Source organism: Arachis hypogaea, chromosome 14 (genome assembly GCF_003086295.3).
Source record: "Arachis hypogaea cultivar Tifrunner chromosome 14, arahy.Tifrunner.gnm2.J5K5, whole genome shotgun sequence".
In the NCBI taxonomy this organism is placed as follows: Eukaryota; Viridiplantae; Streptophyta; class Magnoliopsida; order Fabales; family Fabaceae; genus Arachis; species Arachis hypogaea.
The window spans coordinates 76,587,676-76,609,066 of NC_092049.1; the positions used below are offsets into that span (position 1 = coordinate 76,587,676).

The 21,391-nt window shown below is 38.8% G+C and overlaps 1 protein-coding gene and 1 non-coding gene across 2 annotated transcripts in view; one reads left to right on the forward strand and one right to left on the reverse strand.

Moving 5' to 3' along the window:
- Nucleotides 1-1,369: 1,369 nt before the first annotated feature.
- LOC140178610 (uncharacterized) overlaps nucleotides 1,370-21,391 on the reverse strand; it is a 74,697-nt gene continuing 54,675 nt past the window's right edge. Inside the window, exon 5 of the mRNA XM_072215810.1 lies at nucleotides 1,370-1,483. Within this exon, the coding sequence (XP_072071911.1) occupies nucleotides 1,370-1,483 (114 nt within the window). The remainder of the gene's footprint in view (nucleotides 1,484-21,391) is intronic.
- Nucleotides 13,540-13,643, forward strand: LOC112746044 (small nucleolar RNA R71). The gene has a single exon (XR_003173944.1). It is a non-coding gene; the product is annotated as a small nucleolar RNA R71 (small nucleolar RNA).

Below are 21,391 nucleotides of genomic sequence, written 5' to 3' on the forward strand. Positions count from 1 at the left end.
AAGCCCAATGAATTCCCGATTTCTGATCTTACCTATTCTCTTTACTTATTGCCATTTACTTTCATGCTAAACTTCCCTTCCTCATTTAAGATTTTGCAATTTACTTCTTGTCATTTATTTTCTGCTATTTACTTTCTCGCCATTTAATTTCCTGCAATTCTCAACTCACTTTCTGCTTAGCTCAACTAGAATATTCTTCCAATTAAAGTTGCTTGACCAATCAATCCCTGTGGGATTCGACCTCACTCTACTGTGAGTTTTTACTTGACGACAATTCGGTATACTTGCCGAAGAAAATTTGTTGAGAGACAAGTTCCCGTGCATCAATATGGTTTATTAGTTTCTCAAATCCTCTAATTTTCTTGCATGATGTTAACGCTTCCTAAAAGCTAATAGTAAACAACAACACAAGTAATATGAGTATCCATCCACATACATGTTGAATCAGAATAGATATTCAAATAACCATGCACTAACCTATTAAATCGAACATCCACCTTATACTACTTATAGCTAATCATACAAACTATGCTAGGCCTATTAGAAATAACCATCAGGACACCAATAGAAATAACCATCCGCTAACCTATTGAATCGAACATCCACATTATAATACTTGTAACTAATAACACACAATATATTAATCTTGTTAGAAATAACCATTCAGGCACCAATGGAAATAACCATCCTTTAACTTATTGAATCGAACATCCACCTTATACTATGTGTAAATAATGACACACACTATGCTAAGCCTATTAAAAATAACCATCCATTACCATATTAAATTGAACATCCAGCCCATGCCGCTCGTAATTGATCACAAACACAATCCCAATCATATTACAAATAACCATCCAGGAACCAATAGAAATAACCATCTGCTAACATACTGAATCAAACATCCAGGATATAGTACTTGTAATTAGTAACACACAATATCTAAAGCATGTTACAACTAACCATCTGAATACCAATAAAAATAACCATCCGATTACCTACCAAAATGACTATCCAGACATTACTACTTGTAAGCACTCACATACAACACATCGAGACTATTTCAAATAACCATCCAGAGACCAATAAAAATAACCATTCGATAACCTAAAAAATAGAACAACAAGGTTATACAACATGTACCCATTCAAACATTATTCTACAACCAGTCAAACCGCATCAAAAAAAATATAAACACACCAGCCACGTGCACGTAGCAAGAAGCTAAGGCCACAGAATACCAGTTTCATAATTTTTTGACCATAGACAACCCAAACAAAAAAGTAACCATTAAACATACAAATTGAGTTGTAACACCTAAAAAAAGGGACCTTTAATATAACATAATGGATTCTGTATCTTAAACACTCTAGGTATTGTCGAAAGAGTTTAACAGAGACATGAATCTACCAACTCCTTGCTGAGCAATCTGCCGAGCGGGAGCATCCAAATCTATATTTCCACCAGATTCTACACGATTATCCTGAAAGAAACAAACTCAAACAAAAACAAGTCACTATCGACATAATCAAAAATGTAGTAAAGGTGAAGTTTTAATTTAATTCCGATACATACCTTGCCTGAACTCTTCCCCTTTTCTCTGCATGGATTTCCTAATCGATTTATCCAACTCATATCTAAGCCTTTTACCTTTTGGATGACCCTTTCTGGTTACCATTGATGGGCCCTAAATGTCCTCTGTGCCCACCATGGATGAAGTCTCTGTGGTGATGCTATTGTGTGCGTTAGTGATAAGAATAGAATTTATGGTTGGTCTAGAATTTTTGTCATCAATAGAAAACCAATGTCATTGTCATAGTATAGTCCTAGACCAACATATAATCCTACTCGTATCAAATTTAGAATTTGGTTGTCACAAAGTCAACCCCAATATAAAGTAACCGAGAGTATTGGTCTCGGGTCATCCTCAAGAGAATGGGCAAACATGTGCATCAATATTGGTTAGAATTTCGGAGTTGAGAGTTATAAACAAGAATTTAAACTACTGAACTTAACATGCAAGGAATCTTAAAGTGCAAGAAACTAAATCAAAGCAATTAAAACCAAGTGTAAGCAATTTTAATCTAATAAGGGGACATATTAATTTACTTCTATTCTAGAGCTAAGTAAACAACTAACTAACTATAACAAGAATAAAGCAATTGGAATTTTTGGGTTTTAAATATGAATAACAAAAGGAACTCTTGGCTAGGCATGGAAATTGGGGTCACCATCCTTGTCTAATAACCATATCTTGACAATTATGAGGAACCAAGCTCATTAAGTCTACCTCTATGCTTGAAGTAAGTATAATGTCTACTTCAAAGCTTGAAGTACGTCAAATGACTTGATCAATCTCAATTCATAAGTCCCAATCCAACTACTAATTGGCTTAGTAGTAGATTGGTGTCAATGGGTATCAACTTGACCATTAGGGTTCTCAAATCACCAAATCAATTAGACCCAATGACTCAAGTTTACCCAATTCCCTTAGCTTAGGCCAAGAGTAAAGAAAACTACTCCATAATCAAAGGAAACATTTCATCAAACACATGGAAAACAACTATCAATGGAAATTACAAATACCCACTAACAATTATCAATGGAAAACAACTCAATTAACACTATCAATTATAGAAAACATCAATGCACTAATAGAAATTCAAGATCCATAAAGTTCATAAAATAAGAAGAAAAGGGGAATAACAAGAAAATATAGATTCAACACAAGATCTAAACAAAATTAAAACTAGAGAACTCAAATTAAGTAATTGAAACTAAAATTAACAAAACCCAATTCAGAATTTCAACAAAGGAGGATAAAAAACAAACTAAATCTAGAGAAAGTAGGAGTTTCTCTCTCTAAAAAATAAGAACAAAAAACTAGCTAAACTACGTGTAAAGTGTGAATGATTGGATCCCCCCTTCCTCCATCAATTCCTGGGTCTTTTCCATGCAGAATCAAGTTAGATTTGGGCCTGGAGTCTCTCCGAAATCGCCAGCCACGATTTCATTAATGAAGTCACATGCTGAGCGTCACGTGTGCGCGTCGGACACGCGTGCACGTCATCTGAGTTCTGTGAGCCATGCGTACGCGTCGAGCATGCGTACACATCAGTCACTGCTATGCCAATCCACGCGTGCACGTCAGCCACGCGTGCACATCGCCTCCAGTTTTCCAAAGCTCCATTCTTCATGTCCCTTCCACTTGTGCATGCTTCCTTTTCATCTTCTAGACTATTTCTGGCCTATGGATCCTGAATCCACTCAACAAACACATCACGACATCAAATGGTAATAGAAGAGGATTAAAGTATAGCATTTTTAAGGTAAAAGAAGCATGTTTTCAACCATGAAGCAAAATTAGGAAGGAAACACAAAACCATGCAATTTATATGAATGAGTGTGGAAAATATTGATAAAATCCTCCAAATTCTACACAAGATAAAACACAAAATTGGGGTTTATCAAACCTCCCCACATTTAAACCAAGCATGTCCTCATGCTCAAAATTAAAAGACCAAAGAATATAGGAGAATGGGGTTTATAAAATGTAAATTACCTAAATGGATGCAACTAATGCAAATGCTTCTATCTACTTGGTCAAAAGTAAATCAATCTCCCAAGAACACATGTGAATGAGTAGGGCTAAGGAAATTAGATGATTCATAAACTCAACCAATTTAAATATCAAAATAGAGTGTAAACAACTTGCAAGAAGAAAGCTTGTGAAAGCCGGGAACAAGGAGTTGAGCATCGAACCCTCACCGGAAGTGTATCCGCTCTATTCGCTCAAGTGTATAGGGTTGATCACTCAATTCTCCTCTAATCATGCTTTCCAATATTTGTTTTTCTTCTAACAATTGACAGTTATTCGGTGCATACATACATTCATCATGAGAGCTTATCCTTAGGTTGTAATGGGACTAGGGTGAGGGTAACGATGCATATGTGATCAAGTGAGCTTGAAATTTGAATCCTTGATTAACGTAAGCTCTCACCTAACACACATACAACAACCTATACAATTCTAATACACAACCTAGCTACCCATTCATTCACTTTTTACACACTCATGTATTCTCTTTTAATCCACAACCCATATGCATTGGTTATTATTGGCTTCGCCTTGGGGCATTTTGTCCCCTTTTTATTGCTTTCTTTTTCTATATTTTTGTTTCTTCTATTTTTCTATTTCTTTTTCTACAATTTTTTTCTTTTATTTTTCTTTTGCTTTTCTCTTTTGATGAATTATATACAACAGTGCTAATGCATATGGTTCAAATATTCAATACATGAGTATGCACCCAATTCCCAATATTTTCAATAAAAATTACAAAAGCACACTTTTACCTCTACCAATGTTCCCAAGCTTCCCTCCCGCTCAAATGACACACACCCTCACTCGCCTAAGCTAATCAAGGATCCAAATCAGAGACAATTATTGTTTTTCACTTAAGGGTATTGATGTGCTAAATTAAAGAACAAATGGGGTTTAACATAGGCTCAAAATTGGTTTGTGATGACTTGCATCATCTACCCTTCTTTCTTTCATAAAGAAGACCATAAAAGAGCATAAATCTCATTTGATCAGTACAATTCATGCATTATTTGATGAATATTATGGTACACTACTTTGAGATGAATTGTGCTGAATTTCAGGTGAGAAAAGCATCAAAAATTGGGTAGAAGACAAACAAGAAGCTGGGCGTGTGAAACTGGCGTGCCACTTGAAGCAAACGCCACAAAAATACACTGGCGTGGCAAGCCAGGAGCTGGGCGTGGCACGCCAGTACTAAAGTCCAGAGAAGAAGTCCAAGCATGCATGTGGGCGTGGCACACCAGAAACTGGGCGTGGCACGCTAATACAAAATTCCAGAGAGCTACAATGGAGGACACTGATGCGCATAAACTAGTTATGCTACGATTTAGGAAATTGCACGATCGGCAAAATTCCTTCCGGCAAGTGCACCGGTTATCGTCAAGTAAAAACTCACAATAGAGTGAGGTCGAATCCCACAAGGATTGGTTGAGTGAGCAATTCGGATTAGAAGTGTGTTCTAGTTGAGCGGAATCAAGATTGAGATGAGAATTGCGGAATGTAAAATTGGCGGGAAAAGTAAATGACAAGAAATTGAAATGGCGGAATCTTAAATTGCATGAATTAAAGAGCAGAAACTAAATTGCTGAAATTAAAAGGGAATGGGGGTGATTGCATGAATTGAGTTGCAGAATGTAAAGAGAAGATGTAAATCAGAATTGGGGGATTCATTGGGTTATAGGAGATATTGAGATCTCCGAATCAAAACATGTTTATCTCTTCCTCAAGCAATGCGTTCATTGAATTTTGCTTGGCAATCTTATATGATTGGATCCCAATCCCTTGGCTCACCAATTCTCTCTAAAAATGAACAAATTCCCAATCCCTTGGTTTAAATGTTCATAAGAAGAGATGATGCTCGATCACTGATTATACCACACAGTTTCATGAACCACAATTTGGTAGGATTACATGTCACAATATCCATCCAAACCTCAATCCAATTCACTGTGAGAAAGCTTCTCTAGCATGAATCCTCCATTCCTTTCCCAAGGTTCCGAAGGATTCCAATTATGGGTAGTTTCTTTCCCAAGACAACTACCCAATGGAATTAGATCGAGAAGCTTTCTAACAAAATTCAAGAGAAAAGATTGAAGAAGAAGATAAACTATTATTGATTCATTGAATTACAATAGAGCTCCCTAACCCAATGAAAGGGGGTTTAGTGAGTCATAGCTCTGAATTCAATTACAAAGATATGAAAACTAGCTAAAAGTGAAGGTAAAAGTCCCTCCTCACTTCAATTCTATCCTATTTATACACTTTCTATATTGAGCTTCTGTTGTGTTTCTTGGGCTTTGAGGCCTCTCCATGCTTTCCTTTTGCCTTGGGTTTATGATCCATAATCTTGATGAGGCTGTTGATCCAAATTCTGTAACATTCATTGAGCCAACTTAGTGATAATCAAATAATGACACATGACTCAATAAATTGAAATTTCAGACTCATCAATCCTTCAGGCCCAATCCCATAAACCATGATATTCAATTGGGTTTCATACCAGAGTAAGTTTAAGTTAATGTTTGTGCTCAAATACTAACTTAAACCGCAATATTTTTGGCCAAGAAACCTTTTCCAAGAGTGGCGTTTAAGTTGCAGTTTAAGCTTAAACTGCAGCTTAAACGCCATACACTTCCAGTGAGGCCTTTTGTAGAAGCACGTTTAAGCTTCAGTTTAAGGTTAAACTGAAGCTTAAACGTGGAAATGGAAGAAGGCAGCCCTGGAGAGTCATGTAGTCGAACACGTTTAAGCTTCAGTTTAAGGTTAAACTGAAGCTTAAACGTGGAGATAGGAAGGGCAGCCCTGGAGGTCGAACACGTTTAACCTCCAGTTTAAGGTTAAACTGGAGGTTAAACGTGGAAATGGAAGGAGGCATCCTGGAGGTCGAACACGTTTAACCTCCAGTTTAAGGTTAAACTGGAGGTTAAACGTGGAAGCTTAGAAGGGTAGCCCTGGAGGTGTCGAACACGTTTAAGCTCCAGTTTAAGGTTAAACTAGAGCTTAAACGTGGAAATGGAGAAAGCAACCCTGGAGGAGAAAACTTGGTCGAACACGTTTAAGCTCCAGTTTGAGGTCAAACTGGAGCTTAAACGTGGAAATGGCTCCCTGGCGGTTTAAGGTTAAACTGGAGGTTAAACGTGGAACTCCTTCCTGAGTGGCATTCTCATTCTGGCGTTTAACCTCCAGTTTAAGGTTAAACTGGAGGTTAAACTTCAATTCCAGCATTTCTTAGCCTTCCTGATTCTGGCGTTTAAGCTCCAGTTTAGGCTTAAACTGGAACTTAAACTCCACATGTGATATTCAAGCTTCCTTTATTGATTTTGTTGCTTCCTTGCTTAGCCTCTTCTTCCCTGAAATCATCCAAACAATTGCATCAAAGTCTTGCAAAATTTCATGAGAAATCTTCCATTCATAGCATTCAAGTAATATAACTAAACTCATGGAATTTGCATTAAAATCATACTGTTTGGATGGTTCATTGCTTTGTTATTCATTTAACCATTTTTGGTTACTTTAAGCTCAAGAAAATGCATAAAACAACTAAAACTAACAGAAAAATGCTAGTGAAACTAGCCTACGATGCCTTGGCATCACAACACCAAACTTAATACTTGCTTGTCCCTAAGCAAGTCCTGAGTTATTTGAGAAGAAAGTATGAAACAGAAAGCAATTACATTGGCTATATTAGCAAGCATTTGAAGTTCATCAGAAGGGTTTTATGCAGAAAGTTGCAGCATCACTTTTTCATACTTATCAGGTAAGATTATCACTTTTTCATTGCATCCATCAAACACTGCTATGGCCTCTTGTTATTCTTATGTCTTTGGCACTTTTCTCTTCTTTGTTTTTCTTTTCTTTTTCTTAGAGTTCCTTTGCTCCTTGTTTGCTTAGTGTCATGTGTTGCACAAGCCTTTGGCATTTTCTTTTTCTTATCAGTGCACTACACATATCCACTTTAGGCATTTTAGTTCACATTTCTTCTTGAGACATTGGTGCCCAGCACCTCTTTGTGTGACTAAATGTTTTGTATTTAGGTTGCTCTTGATAATGGACTTTTGGTTGATAATCCCGGGTTAGTTAACCCAAGTTACCAAGTGTTGAAACACTCCTCAGAACCTATTCATCCAAGCATATCCTTAATACATGAACACCACAGGCATTTGTCTCAGAAGTTCAAACCATTGGTGCCTAGCTTATTTTCTCAATTTTCTTGCTTTTTGGTTACCCTTTTTCAGTGGCTTTTTCTTCTTCTTTTTCTTTCTTTTTCATGCTCAAAGACGTTTATTCATCAAGATCCATAGACAGTTTTCAATTTCTACATAAAAAATGATAATTCTACACTCTATTTTTAGTGATCTGACTAAACAATCAAGCATGCATACCACCACTTAATTCTACTTGATTTGTCACTAATTGAGCCAAGTTACTTTTGTTCAACTTTTCTTTTATTTTTGGAAACAGAACAAGCATGGCAAGCATTTGTTTAAGAAGGTGGAGTTATATCCAAACATCTAGGCATTCACGCAATAAACAGACAAATATACTAAAAACTTCACATTCCAGAAAGATTCAACATTTACAGTTTAAACCAGAACACGCATGCTTTTGTTTGCCCTTTTTAAAGAATTATCAAGGAACAATACCACCTTGTGAAATTCCTTGTTTTCTCTTTGTTGTCAGGAAACAATTTGATTTCTCCTTCTTCTCCTAAATGTTGCTTCATGCTTTAAGATTCTTGTTTCCTTTCCTGCAAAGAGTGATGAAGTTGCTTGCTTCTCAAGCACTTGAGTGGTTAGCTCAACTATGTGTGGGTAAGTATCGGAGTCTTAGGTTGGTGTGTGAACACCAAACTTAGTCTCCCACTTACTTCTCTGTTCTTTGAATCCTTGAGTTCTCTTGGAATGAAGTTGCTACTAAGGGTTTTAAGCATTTCTGTGACTGCTTAGAATGGTTGTTCCTTTCATATAATTCAAAGGTTGTTGTGTTCAGTTGATCTTTATGGTGGAACACCAAACTTAGAGTCACACATTCCCCTTTGAATTATTGATCCATGAATTCATTGTTTGGTGTGAAACACCAAACTTAATTCTTTGCAATGCACAGAAACTACTTCACCCTTTTTATTGAAACAAATAAAAGAAACAGCAAAGAGGTATTACCTCAGGTTGGGTTGCCTCCCAACAAGCGCTTCTTTAACGTCATTAGCTTGACGGTCAGCTTCCTCAGTTGAGGTGATATTTAACTTTGTCCTTCTCCTCCACATCTCCCAAGTAATGTTTGAGTCTTTGACCGTTCACAATGAAGGTTCGTTGTGACTTTTCTTCCATGATTTCTACTTGTCCATATTTGGAGACCTTGGTGACAAGGAATGGTCCAGACCACCTTGATTTTAGCTTCCCTGGAAATAGCTTCAGCCTAGAATTGTAGAGCAATACTTTTTGTCCTTCTTCAAATTTCCTTGGGGCTATGTTGCTGTCATGCTTCTTCTTTGCTCTTTCTTTGTAAATTTTGGCATTCTCATAAGCTTCCGCTCTGAATTCTTCCAACTCTTGAATTTGCAACATCCTTCTTTCTCCAGCAGCTTTGTTGTCCAAGTTCAAAAGTTTCAAGGCCCAGTATGCCTTGTGCTCCAACTCCAGTGGCAGATGGCAAGCTTTTCCATATACTAGTTGGTAAGGAGACATCCCAATTGGTGTTTTGAAAGCTGTCCTATATGCCCAAAGAGCATCATCTAGCTTAATCGACCAGTCCTTCCTTGAAGTTCCCACAGTCTTTTCCAGGATCCTTTTGAGTTCTCTGTTAGATATTTCGGCTTGCCCACTTGTCTGTGGATGGTATGGTGTGGCTACCCTGTGTTTGACTCCATATTTTAGAAGCAATGCCTCTAATGGTTTGTTGCAGAAGTGGCTTCCTCCATCGCTGATGATTGCTCTTGGAACCCCAAAACGGCAAAAAATGTGTTTTCTGAGGAAGTTCATGACTACCTTATTATCATTGGTTGGAGTTGCTATTGCTTCAACCCATTTGGAGACATAGTCTACTGCCACAAGAATGTAATTATTTGAGTATGAGGAGGGAAATGGTCCCATGAAATCTATCCCCCATACATCAAACAATTCAAGTTCCAGAATGAATTGTTGTGGCATTTCATTTCTTCTTGGCAGGTTCCCCGCCTTCTGGCATTCATGGCAGTGCTTCACTAATTCTTTTGCATCTTTGAAGATAGTGGGCCAATAAAAACCACACTGCAACACCTTAGCTGCTGTTCTTTCTCCTGCAAAATGCCCTCCATAAGTGGAGCCATGGCAGTCCCATAAGACTTCCCTTCCTTCTTCCTCGGATATGCATCTTCTGAGTATGCCATCGGAACATTTTTTGAACAAGTATGGTTCGTCCCAGATGAAGTATTTGGCATCATTTACCAATTTCTTCCTTTGATGTTTGTTAAATTCCAACGGTAAACTCCCAGTGGCCTTGAAGTTTGCTATGTCTGCAAACCAGGGTGCTTTGTGAATTACCATGAGTTGTTCATCAGGAAAGCACTCATTTATATGTGTGCTTTGTGTGCTTCCTTCTTCACATGGTATCCTTGATAAATGGTCTGCCACCTTGTTCTCTACACCCTTCTTGTCTTTGATTTCAATGTCAAATTCCTGCAACAAAAGAACCCATCTAATAAGTCTTGGTTTAGATTCTTGTTTAGCAAGTAAATATTTTAAAGCTGAATGATCAGTGAAGACAATGACTTTAGATCCAATGAGATAGGATCTAAATTTGTCAAATGCAAAGACTATTGCCAAGAGTTCTTTTTCAGTGGTTGTGTAATTCCTTTGGTTAGCATTCAAGACTTTACTGGCATAATAAATCACATGTACCAAATTGTCTTTCCTTTGTCCTAACACTGCCCCAATAGCAAGGTCTGATGCATCACACATCAGTTCAAAAGGTAAGTTCCAATCAGGTGGGGCAATGATAGGTGCAGAGGAAAGTTTTTGCTTCAAAAGTTCATAGGCTAGCATGCAATTTTTATCAAATACAAAGGGTGTATCAGAGACAAGCAAGTTACTCAAAGGTTTGGCTATTTTAGAAAAGTCTCTAATAAACCTTCTGTAAAAACCAGCGTGTCCCAAAAAACTCCTAACTGCCTTGACATTACTTGGTGGAGGTAGTTTTTCAATGATTTCCACCTTAGCTCTGTCCACCTCCATGCCTCTATTAGAGATTTTGTGGCCAAGGACTATTCCTTCTGTGACCATGAAATGACACTTTTCCCAGTTTAATACTAGGTTAGTCTCTTGGCACCTCTTAAGCACCAAGGCAAGGTGGTGTAGGCAGCTAGGAAAAGAATCTCCAAACACAGAAAAATCGTCCATGAAGACCTCAATAAATTTTTCAATCATGTCCGAAAAGATGGACAGCATGCATCTTTGGAAAGTGGCAGGTGCATTGCACAATCCAAAGGGCATGCGTCTATAAGCAAAAACTCCATATGGACAAACAAATGATGTTTTCTCTTGATCTCTAGGATCAACTACTATTTGGTTGTAGCCTGAATATCCATCCAAAAAGCAATAGTAAGCATGTCCGGCAAGCCTTTCAAGCATCTGATCCATGAATGGGAGTGGGAAATGATCCTTTCTGGTGGCTTCATTGAGCTTCCTGTAGTCTATGCACATCCTCCACCCAGTGACGGTTCTTGTGGGTATGAGTTCGTTCTTCTCATTTGGCACCACAGTTATGCCACCTTTCTTGGGAACTACATGGATGGGACTAACCCATGGGCTATCAGAAATGGGGTAGATTACCCCTGCCTGCCATAACTTCATGACTTCCTTTTGTACCACTTCTTTCATGACGGGGTTCAATCTTCTCTGAGCTTGAATGGAGGGTCTAGCATCCTCTTCTAGCAAGATTTTATGCATGCATATGGATGAACTTATCCCCTTCAAATCGGCTAGAGTCCATCCAATGGCATCTTGATGAGTTTGTAGCACCTTGATCAATTCTTTTTCCTATTCTTGGCTCAGGGCAGAGTTAATGATAACAGGGTGACTTTCATCACTACCCAAGTATGCATACTTGAGATTCGGGGGCAATGCTTTGAGCTCAGGTTTTGGTGCTTCCTTCTCTTCTTTCACTCTCTCTGGCATGCTTGGCATGGTTGTTTCAGCAGCCTTTATGTCACTAACTTCAATATCCTTGGTGAACTCCTCCTCTGCCACTTCCTTTATTGTTTCCTCAAAGGTTTCTTGTACTGCAATTTCCACTACATCAACCCTCATGCATTCCCTTAGTGATTCTGATGGATAGCTCATTGCCTTGAATACGTTAAACACCAATTTCTCATCATGTAGTCTAAGAGTGAGTTCACCCTTTTGTACATCTATGATGGCTCCAGCAGTGGCTAGGAAGGGTCTTCCCAGAATTATTGAAGCTTTGGCTTCTTCCTCCATATCTAACACCACAAAATCAGCAGGAAATATAAAATCTCCCACTTTCACCAACAAATCCTCAACTATCCCATGAGGGAATTTAAAAGTTCGATCTGCCAATTGGAGGGCCATTCTGGTTGGTTTGGCTTCCTCAATCTTCATTCTTCTCATCATTGTTAGCGACATCAAATTGATGCTGGCCCCTAAGTCACACAAGGCCTTCTCCACCATGACTTCTCCTATGATGCAGGGGATTTGGAAACTGCCTGGGTCCTTCAATTTCTGAGGCAATTTGTGCTGAATGATGGCACTGCATTCTTCAGTTAACAACACAGTTTCCTCATTTCTCCAGTTTCTCTTCTTGGTCATTAATTCTTTTAAGAATTTTGCATAGAGTGGCATTTGCTCTATTGCTTCAGCAAACGGAATGTTGATTTGGAGCTTCTTGAAAATCTCCAAGAACCTGGAGAATTGACCATCCTTTTCACTTTTCATCAAACGTTGAGGATATGGTGCTTTAGGTGTATACGGCTTCAGGACCTCTTTTTCTTTTTCTTTTGTTGCGGACTGTGTAAAAGATTGTCCTTGTTCCTCGTCTTTCACATGTTCCCTTGCTTCATCCTCTATGGTTTTCTTTGAGATCTCCTTTAGATTCTTTCCACTTCTGAGGGTGATGGCCTTACATTCTTCCCTTGTAATAGCCTTGGCAGCATGAGAAACGCTTGTCCCAGGGTTTTGCTTAGACAAATACAAAATTTGATTTTCTAGCTTCTGGATGGCTACTCCTTGGTTTTGCAGGTTAGAATTTACTTCTTCCTTAAAAGCTTTCAATTCGGTTATGTCTTGACTCATGGTAGCAAGCATTCCTTCTATCCGGTTTAATTGATCTTGAAATTGTTGGTTCGGATTAGGTTGGGTAGGTTGATTATTTTGGCCATGATATGATGGTTGGGAGTAAGTGTTTTGTGTGGCTTGGTATGATCTTTGGTTTGAATTTTGGTACGTGGAATTGTTATACTGGTTGTGGTTGTAAGGTTTGTGGTTTTGTGGTTGGGTTTGTTGGTTTCCCCACCCAAAGTTTGGGTGATTTTTCCATCCTGGGTTGTAAGTGTTGGAATGTGGATCATATGATTGCCTTTGTTGGTTTCCCACATAGTTGGCCTCTTCCCAATCACCTCCTTCAATGCTTACTTCCTCTTGATCTTGTGTGTGTATTGCAGCCACTTGCTTTGTTTCTAGTTGCCTGGTAAGCTCTGCTAGTTGCTTGGCAAACACCTTGTTTTGGGCTAGAATTGTATCAACATGGTTCAGCTCCATGACTCCCTTAGTGTTGTGCCTTTCTGATGCATAGTAGTACTCATTCTCAGCCACTGTCTCAATCACTTCAATGGCTCTTCCACAGTCTTTTTCCTGTTCAATGAACCTCCTGATGAATGGTCTACAGCCTTCCTTGATTCATAAGAGAGTCCATCATAGAAAATATGCAATTGCACCCAATCATGGAACATGTCTGGTGGGCATTTCCTTGTCAAGTCCTTGAATCTCTCCCATGCCTCGTAGAGAGTTTCACCATCTTGTTGTCTAAAAGTCTGAACCTCAGATCGAAGCCTATTGACCTTTTGTGGGGGGTAGAAACGTGCCAGAAACTTGCTTTCCACCTCATCCCATGTTGTTAGACTCCCCCTTGGGAATGATTCCAGCCACTTAGCTGCCTTGTCCCTAAGTGAAAATGGGAACAAAAGCAGTTTATATGCATCTTCTTGGACTCCATTGGACTTCACAGTGTCACAAATTCTCAGGAATTTTGTGAGATGTTGGTTTGGGTCTTCATTAGCACTTCCACCAAATGAACAATGATTCTCCACAAGTGATATTAGCTGTGGTTTGAGTTCAAAATTGTTAGCCTGAATGGGTGGTTTCTGGATGCTGCTACCACAATTCCCAGAGGTTGGGTTTATGTATGAACTAAGAACCCTCCTCTCAGGAATGGCATTGTTTCCATCAGCTCTCTCATGGTTGTGAACTTCTCTATCCATGTTGAGATCTAGAGCTTCCTCAAAATTGTCCTCAGATTCTCCTTCAGATTCTTCTTCTCCCAGTATTCTCTTCCCTCTTGCTTCCCTTCTAAGTCTATGAAGGGTCCTCTCTGGTTCGGTATATGGAGGAGTTGATGTCTCTCCTCTCCTACCTGTCATACAAGAACACAGCACAGGCAACAAACAAGTGAAATACTCTTGGTTAATGGAAGAGTATGGTTAGAGCAATTGAGGAATTAATTCAAACAGTTAGTGAGTCAGTGAGTTAGTTGCTTGAATTTAAAGGCATAAAGAAAGAAAGCATGTAACCGAGTGCAGAAATTAAAATTCAACAAATAACTTGTACTGAATTATTCAAAGCAGAAAAAAAATGCTCAATCTAGTTAACTTCCAATTTGAGAATTGTCAATCGAAAACCAATCCCCAGCAACGGCGCCATAAACTTGATGCGCATAAACTAGTTATGCTACGATTTAGGAAATTGCACGATCGGCAAAATTCCTTCCGGCAAGTGCACCGGTTATCGTCAAGTAAAAACTCACAATAGAGTGAGGTCGAATCCCACAAGGATTGGTTGAGTGAGCAATTCGGATTAGAAGTGTGTTCTAGTTGAGCGGAATCAAGATTGAGATGAGAATTGCGGAATGTAAAATTGGCGGGAAAAGTAAATGACAAGAAATTGAAATGGCGGAATCTTAAATTGCATGAATTAAAGAGCAGAAACTAAATTGCTGAAATTAAAAGGGAATGGGGGTGATTGCATGAATTGAGTTGCAGAATGTAAAGAGAAGATGTAAATCAGAATTGGGGGATTCATTGGGTTATAGGAGATATTGAGATCTCCGAATCAAAACATGTTTATCTCTTCCTCAAGCAATGCGTTCATTGAATTTTGCTTGGCAATCTTATATGATTGGATCCCAATCCCTTGGCTCACCAATTCTCTCTAAAAATGAACAAATTCCCAATCCCTTGGTTTAAATGTTCATAAGAAGAGATGATGCTCGATCACTGATTATACCACACAGTTTCATGAACCACAATTTGGTAGGATTACATGTCACAATATCCATCCAAACCCCAATCCAATTCACTGTGAGAAAGCTTCTCTAGCATGAATCCTCCATTCCTTTCCCAAGGTTCCGAAGGATTCCAATTATGGGTAGTTTCTTTCCCAAGACAACTACCCAATGGAATTAGATCGAGAAGCTTTCTAACAAAATTCAAGAGAAAAGATTGAAGAAGAAGATAAACTATTATTGATTCATTGAATTACAATAGAGCTCCCTAACCCAATGAAAGGGGGTTTAGTGAGTCATAGCTCTGAATTCAATTACAAAGATATGAAAACTAGCTAAAAGTGAAGGTAAAAGTCCCTCCTCACTTCAATTCTATCCTATTTATACACTTTCTATATTGAGCTTCTGTTGTGTTTCTTGGGCTTTGAGGCCTCTCCATGCTTTCCTTTTGCCTTGGGTTTATGATCCATAATCTTGATGAGGCTGTTGATCCAAATTCTGTAACATTCATTGAGCCAACTTAGTGATAATCAAATAATGACACATGACTCAATAAATTGAAATTTCAGACTCATCAATCCTTCAGGCCCAATCCCATAAACCATGATATTCAATTGGGTTTCATACCAGAGTAAGTTTAAGTTAATGTTTGTGCTCAAATACTAACTTAAACCGCAATATTTTTGGCCAAGAAACCTTTTCCAAGAGTGGCGTTTAAGTTGCAGTTTAAGCTTAAACTGCAGCTTAAACGCCAGACACTTCCAGTGAGGCCTTTTGTAGAAGCACGTTTAAGCTTCAGTTTAAGGTTAAACTGAAGCTTAAACGTGGAAATGGAAGAAGGCAGCCCTGGAGAGTCATGTAGTCGAACACGTTTAAGCTTCAGTTTAAGGTTAAACTGAAGCTTAAACGTGGAGATAGGAAGGGCAGCCCTGGAGGTCGAACACGTTTAACTTCCAGTTTAAGGTTAAACTGGAGGTTAAACGTGGAAATGGAAGGAGGCATCCTGGAGGTCGAACACGTTTAACCTCCAGTTTAAGGTTAAACTGGAGGTTAAACGTGGAAGCTTAGAAGGGTAGCCCTGGAGGTGTCGAACACGTTTAAGCTCCAGTTTAAGGTTAAACTGGAGCTTAAACGTGGAAATGGAGAAAGCAACCCTGGAGGAGAAAACTTGGTCGAACACGTTTAAGCTCCAGTTTGAGGTCAAACTGGAGCTTAAACGTGGAAATGGCTCCCTGGCGGTTTAAGGTTAAACTGGAGGTTAAACGTGGAACTCCTTCCTGAGTGGCATTCTCATTCTGGCGTTTAACCTCCAGTTTAAGGTTAAACTGGAGGTTAAACTTCAATTCCAGCATTTCTTAGCCTTCCTGATTCTGGCGTTTAAGCTCCAGTTTAGGCTTAAACTGGAACTTAAACTCCACATGTGATATTCAAGCTTCCTTTATTGATTTTGTTGCTTCCTTGCTTAGCCTCTTCTTCCCTGAAATCATCCAAACAATTGCATCAAAGTCTTGCAAAATTTCATGAGAAATCTTCCATTCATAGCATTCAAGTAATATAACTAAACTCATGGAATTTGCATTAAAATCATACTGTTTGGATGGTTCATTGCTTTGTTATTCATTTAACCATTTTTGGTTACTTTAAGCTCAAGAAAATGCATAAAACAACTAAAACTAACAGAAAAATGCTAGTGAAACTAGCCTACGATGCCTTGGCATCACAACACCAAACTTAATACTTGCTTGTCCCTAAGCAAGTCCTGAGTTATTTGAGAAGAAAGTATGAAACAGAAAGCAATTACATTGGCTATATTAGCAAGCATTTGAAGTTCATCAGAAGGGTTTTATGCAGAAAGTTGCAGCATCACTTTTTCATACTTATCAGGTAAGATTATCACTTTTTCATTGCATCCATCAAACACTGCTATGGCCTCTTGTTATTCTTATGTCTTTGGCACTTTTCTCTTCTTTGTTTTTCTTTTCTTTTCTTAGAGTTCCTTTGCTCCTTGTTTGCTTAGTGTCATGTGTTGCACAAGCCTTTGGCATTTTCTTTTTCTTATCAGTGCACTACACATATCCACTTTAGGCATTTTAGTTCACATTTCTTCTTGAGACATTGGTGCCCAGCACCTCTTTGTGTGACTAAATGTTTTGTATTTAGGTTGCTCTTGATAATGGACTTTTGGTTGATAATCCCGGGTTAGTTAACCCAAGTTACCAAGTGTTGAAACACTCCTCAGAACCTATTCATCCAAGCATATCCTTAATACATGAACACCACAGGCATTTGTCTCAGAAGTTCAAACCATTGGTGCCTAGCTTATTTTCTCAATTTTCTTGCTTTTTGGTTACCCTTTTTCAGTGGCTTTTTCTTCTTCTTTTTCTTTCTTTTTCATGCTCAAAGACGTTTATTCATCAAGATCCATAGACAGTTTTCAATTTCTACATAAAAAATGATAATTCTACACTCTATTTTTAGTGATCTGACTAAACAATCAAGCATGCATACCACCACTTAATTCTACTTGATTTGTCACTAATTGAGCCAAGTTACTTTGTTCAACTTTTCTTTTATTTTTGGAAACAGAACAAGCATGGCAAGCATTGTTTAAGAAGGTGGAGTTATATCCAAACATCTAGGCATTCACGCAATAAACAGACAAATATACTAAAAACTTCACATTCCAGAAAGATTCAACATTTACAGTTTAAACCAGAACACGCATGCTTTTGTTTGCCCTTTTTAAAGAATTATCAAGGAACAATACCACCTTGTGAAATTCCTTGTTTTCTCTTTGTTGTCAGGAAACAATTTGATTTCTCCTTCTTCTCCTAAATGTTGCTTCATGCTTTAAGATTCTTGTTTCCTTTCCTGCAAAGAGTGATGAAGTTGCTTGCTTCTCAAGCACTTGAGTGGTTAGCTCAACTATGTGTGGGTAAGTATCGGAGTCTTAGGTTGGTGTGTGAACACCAAACTTAGTCTCCCACTTACTTCTCTGTTCTTTGAATCCTTGAGTTCTCTTGGAATGAAGTTGCTACTAAGGGTTTTAAGCATTTCTGTGACTGCTTAGAATGGTTGTTCCTTTCATATAATTCAAAGGTTGTTGTGTTCAGTTGATCTTTATGGTGGAACACCAAACTTAGAGTCACACATTCCCCTTTGAATTATTGATCCATGAATTCATTGTTTGGTGTGAAACACCAAACTTAATTCTTTGCAATGCACAGAAACTACTTCACCCTTTTTATTGAAACAAATAAAAGAAACAGCAAAGAGGTATTACCTCAGGTTGGGTTGCCTCCCAACAAGCGCTTCTTTAACGTCATTAGCTTGACGGTCAGCTTCCTCAGTTGAGGTGATATTTAACTTTGTCCTTCTCCTCCACATCTCCCAAGTAATGTTTGAGTCTTTGACCGTTCACAATGAAGGTTCGTTGTGACTTTTCTTCCATGATTTCTACTTGTCCATATTTGGAGACCTTGGTGACAAGGAATGGTCCAGACCACCTTGATTTTAGCTTCCCTGGAAATAGCTTCAGCCTAGAATTGTAGAGCAATACTTTTTGTCCTTCTTCAAATTTCCTTGGGCTATGTTGCTGTCATGCTTCTTCTTTGCTCTTTCTTTGTAAATTTTGGCATTCTCATAAGCTTCCGCTCTGAATTCTTCCAACTCTTGAATTTGCAACATCCTTCTTTCTCCAGCAGCTTTGTTGTCCAAGTTCAAAAGTTTCAAGGCCCAGTATGCCTTGTGCTCCAACTCCAGTGGCAGATGGCAAGCTTTTCCATATACTAGTTGTAAGGAGACATCCCAATTGGTGTTTTGAAAGCTGTCCTATATGCCCAAAGAGCATCATCTAGCTTAATCGACCAGTCCTTCCTTGAAGTTCCCACAGTCTTTTCCAGGATCCTTTTGAGTTCTCTGTTAGATATTTCGGCTTGCCCACTTGTCTGTGGATGGTATGGTGTGGCTACCCTGTGTTTGACTCCATATTTTAGAAGCAATGCCTCTAATGGTTTGTTGCAGAAGTGGCTTCCTCCATCGCTGATGATTGCTCTTGGAACCCCAAAACGGCAAAAAATGTGTTTTCTGAGGAAGTTCATGACTACCTTATTATCATTGGTTGGAGTTGCTATTGCTTCAACCCATTTGGAGACATAGTCTACTGCCACAAGAATGTAATTATTTGAGTATGAGGAGGGAAATGGTCCCATGAAATCTATCCCCCATACATCAAACATTCAAGTTCCAGAATGAATTGTTGTGGCATTTCATTTCTTCTTGGCAGGTTCCCGCCTTCTGGCATCATGGCAGTGCTTCACTAATTCTTTTGCATCTTTGAAGATAGTGGCCAATAAAAACCACACTGCAACACCTTAGCTGCTGTTCTTTCTCCTGCAAAATGCCCTCCATAAGTGGAGCCATGCAGTCCCATAAGACTTCCCTTCCTTCTTCCTCGGATATGCATCTTCTGAGTATGCCATCGAACATTTTTTGAACAAGTATGGTTCGTCCCAGATGAAGTATTTGGCATCATTTACCAATTTCTTCCTTTGATGTTTGTTAAATTCCAACGGTAAACTCCCAGTGGCCTTGAAGTTTGCTATGTCTGGCAAACCAGGGTGCTTTGTGAATTACCATGGAGTTGTTCATCAGGAAAGCACTCATTTATATGTGTGCTTTGTGTGCTTCCTTCTTCACATGGTATCCTTGATAAATGGTCTGCCACCTTGTTCTCTACACCCTTCTTGTCTTTGATTTCAATGTCAAATTCCTGCAACAAAAGAACCCATCTAATAAGTCTTGGTTTAGATTCTTGTTTAGCAAGTAAATATTTTAAAGCTGAATGATCAGTGAAGACAATGACTTTAGATCCAATGAGATAGGATCTAAATTTGTCAAATGCAAAGACTATTGCCAAGAGTTCTTTTTCAGTGGTTGTGTAATTCCTTTGGTTAGCATTCAAGACTTTACTGGCATAATAAATCACATGTACCAAATTGTCTTTCCTTTGTCCTAACACTGCCCCAATAGCAAGGTCTGATGCATCACACATCAGTTCAAAAGGTAAGTTCCAATCAGGTGGGCGCAATGATAGGTGCAGAGGAAAGTTTTTGCTTCAAAAGTTCATAGGCTAGCATGCAATTTTTATCAAATACAAAGGGTGTATCAGAGACAAGCAAGTTACTCAAAGGTTTGGCTATTTTAGAAAAGTCTCTAATAAACCTTCTGTAAAAACCCAGCGTGTCCCAAAAAACTCCTAACTGCCTTGACATTACTTGGTGGAGGTAGTTTTTCAATGATTTCCACCTTAGCTCTGTCCACCTCCATGCCTCTATTAGAGATTTTGTGGCCAAGGACTATTCCTTCTGTGACCATGAAATGACACTTTTCCCAGTTTAATACTAGGTTAGTCTCTTGGCACCTCTTAAGCACCAAGGCAAGGTGGTGTAGGCAGCTAGGAAAAGAATCTCCAAACACAGAAAAAATCGTCCATGAAGACCTCAATAAATTTTTCAATCATGTCCGAAAAGATGGACAGCATGCATCTTTGGAAAGTGGCAGGTGCATTGCACAATCCAAAGGCATGCGTCTATAAGCAAAAACCATAGGAAAACAAATGATGTTTTCTCTTGATCTAGGATCAACTACTATTTTTGTAGCCTGAATATCATCCAAAAGCAAGTAAGCATGTCCGCAGCCTTCAAGCATCTGATCCTGAATGGAGTGGAAATGATCCTTTCTGTGGCTTCATTGAGCTTCCTGTAGTCTATGCACATCCTCCACCCATGACTTTTGTGGGTTGGTTCGTTTTCTCATTTGGCACCAGTTATGCCCCTTTCTTGGAACTACATGGAGGGACTACCCATGGCTATCAGAAATGGGTGATTACCCCTGCCTGCCATAATTCATGACTTCTTTTGTACACTTCTCATGACGGGGTCAATCTCCTGAGCTTGAATGGAGGGTCTAGCATCCTCTTCTAGCAAGATTTATGCATGCATATGGATGAACTTATCCCCCTTCAAATCGGCTAGAGTCCATCCAAGGCATCTTGATGAGTTTGTAGCACCTTGTCATTCTTTTTCCTATTCTTGCTCGGGCAGAGTTAAGATACAGGGGTGACTTTCATCACTACCCAAGTATGCATACTTGGATTCGGGGGCAATGCTTTGAGCTCAGGTTTGGTGCTTTCCTTCTCTTCTTCACTCTCTCTGGCACTGCGTTGGCTCATGGGTTTCTGGGTTTCCAGGCGAGAACCATTTAAATGACAACATAACTCAAATATCAACTAAGGTGGTGTAA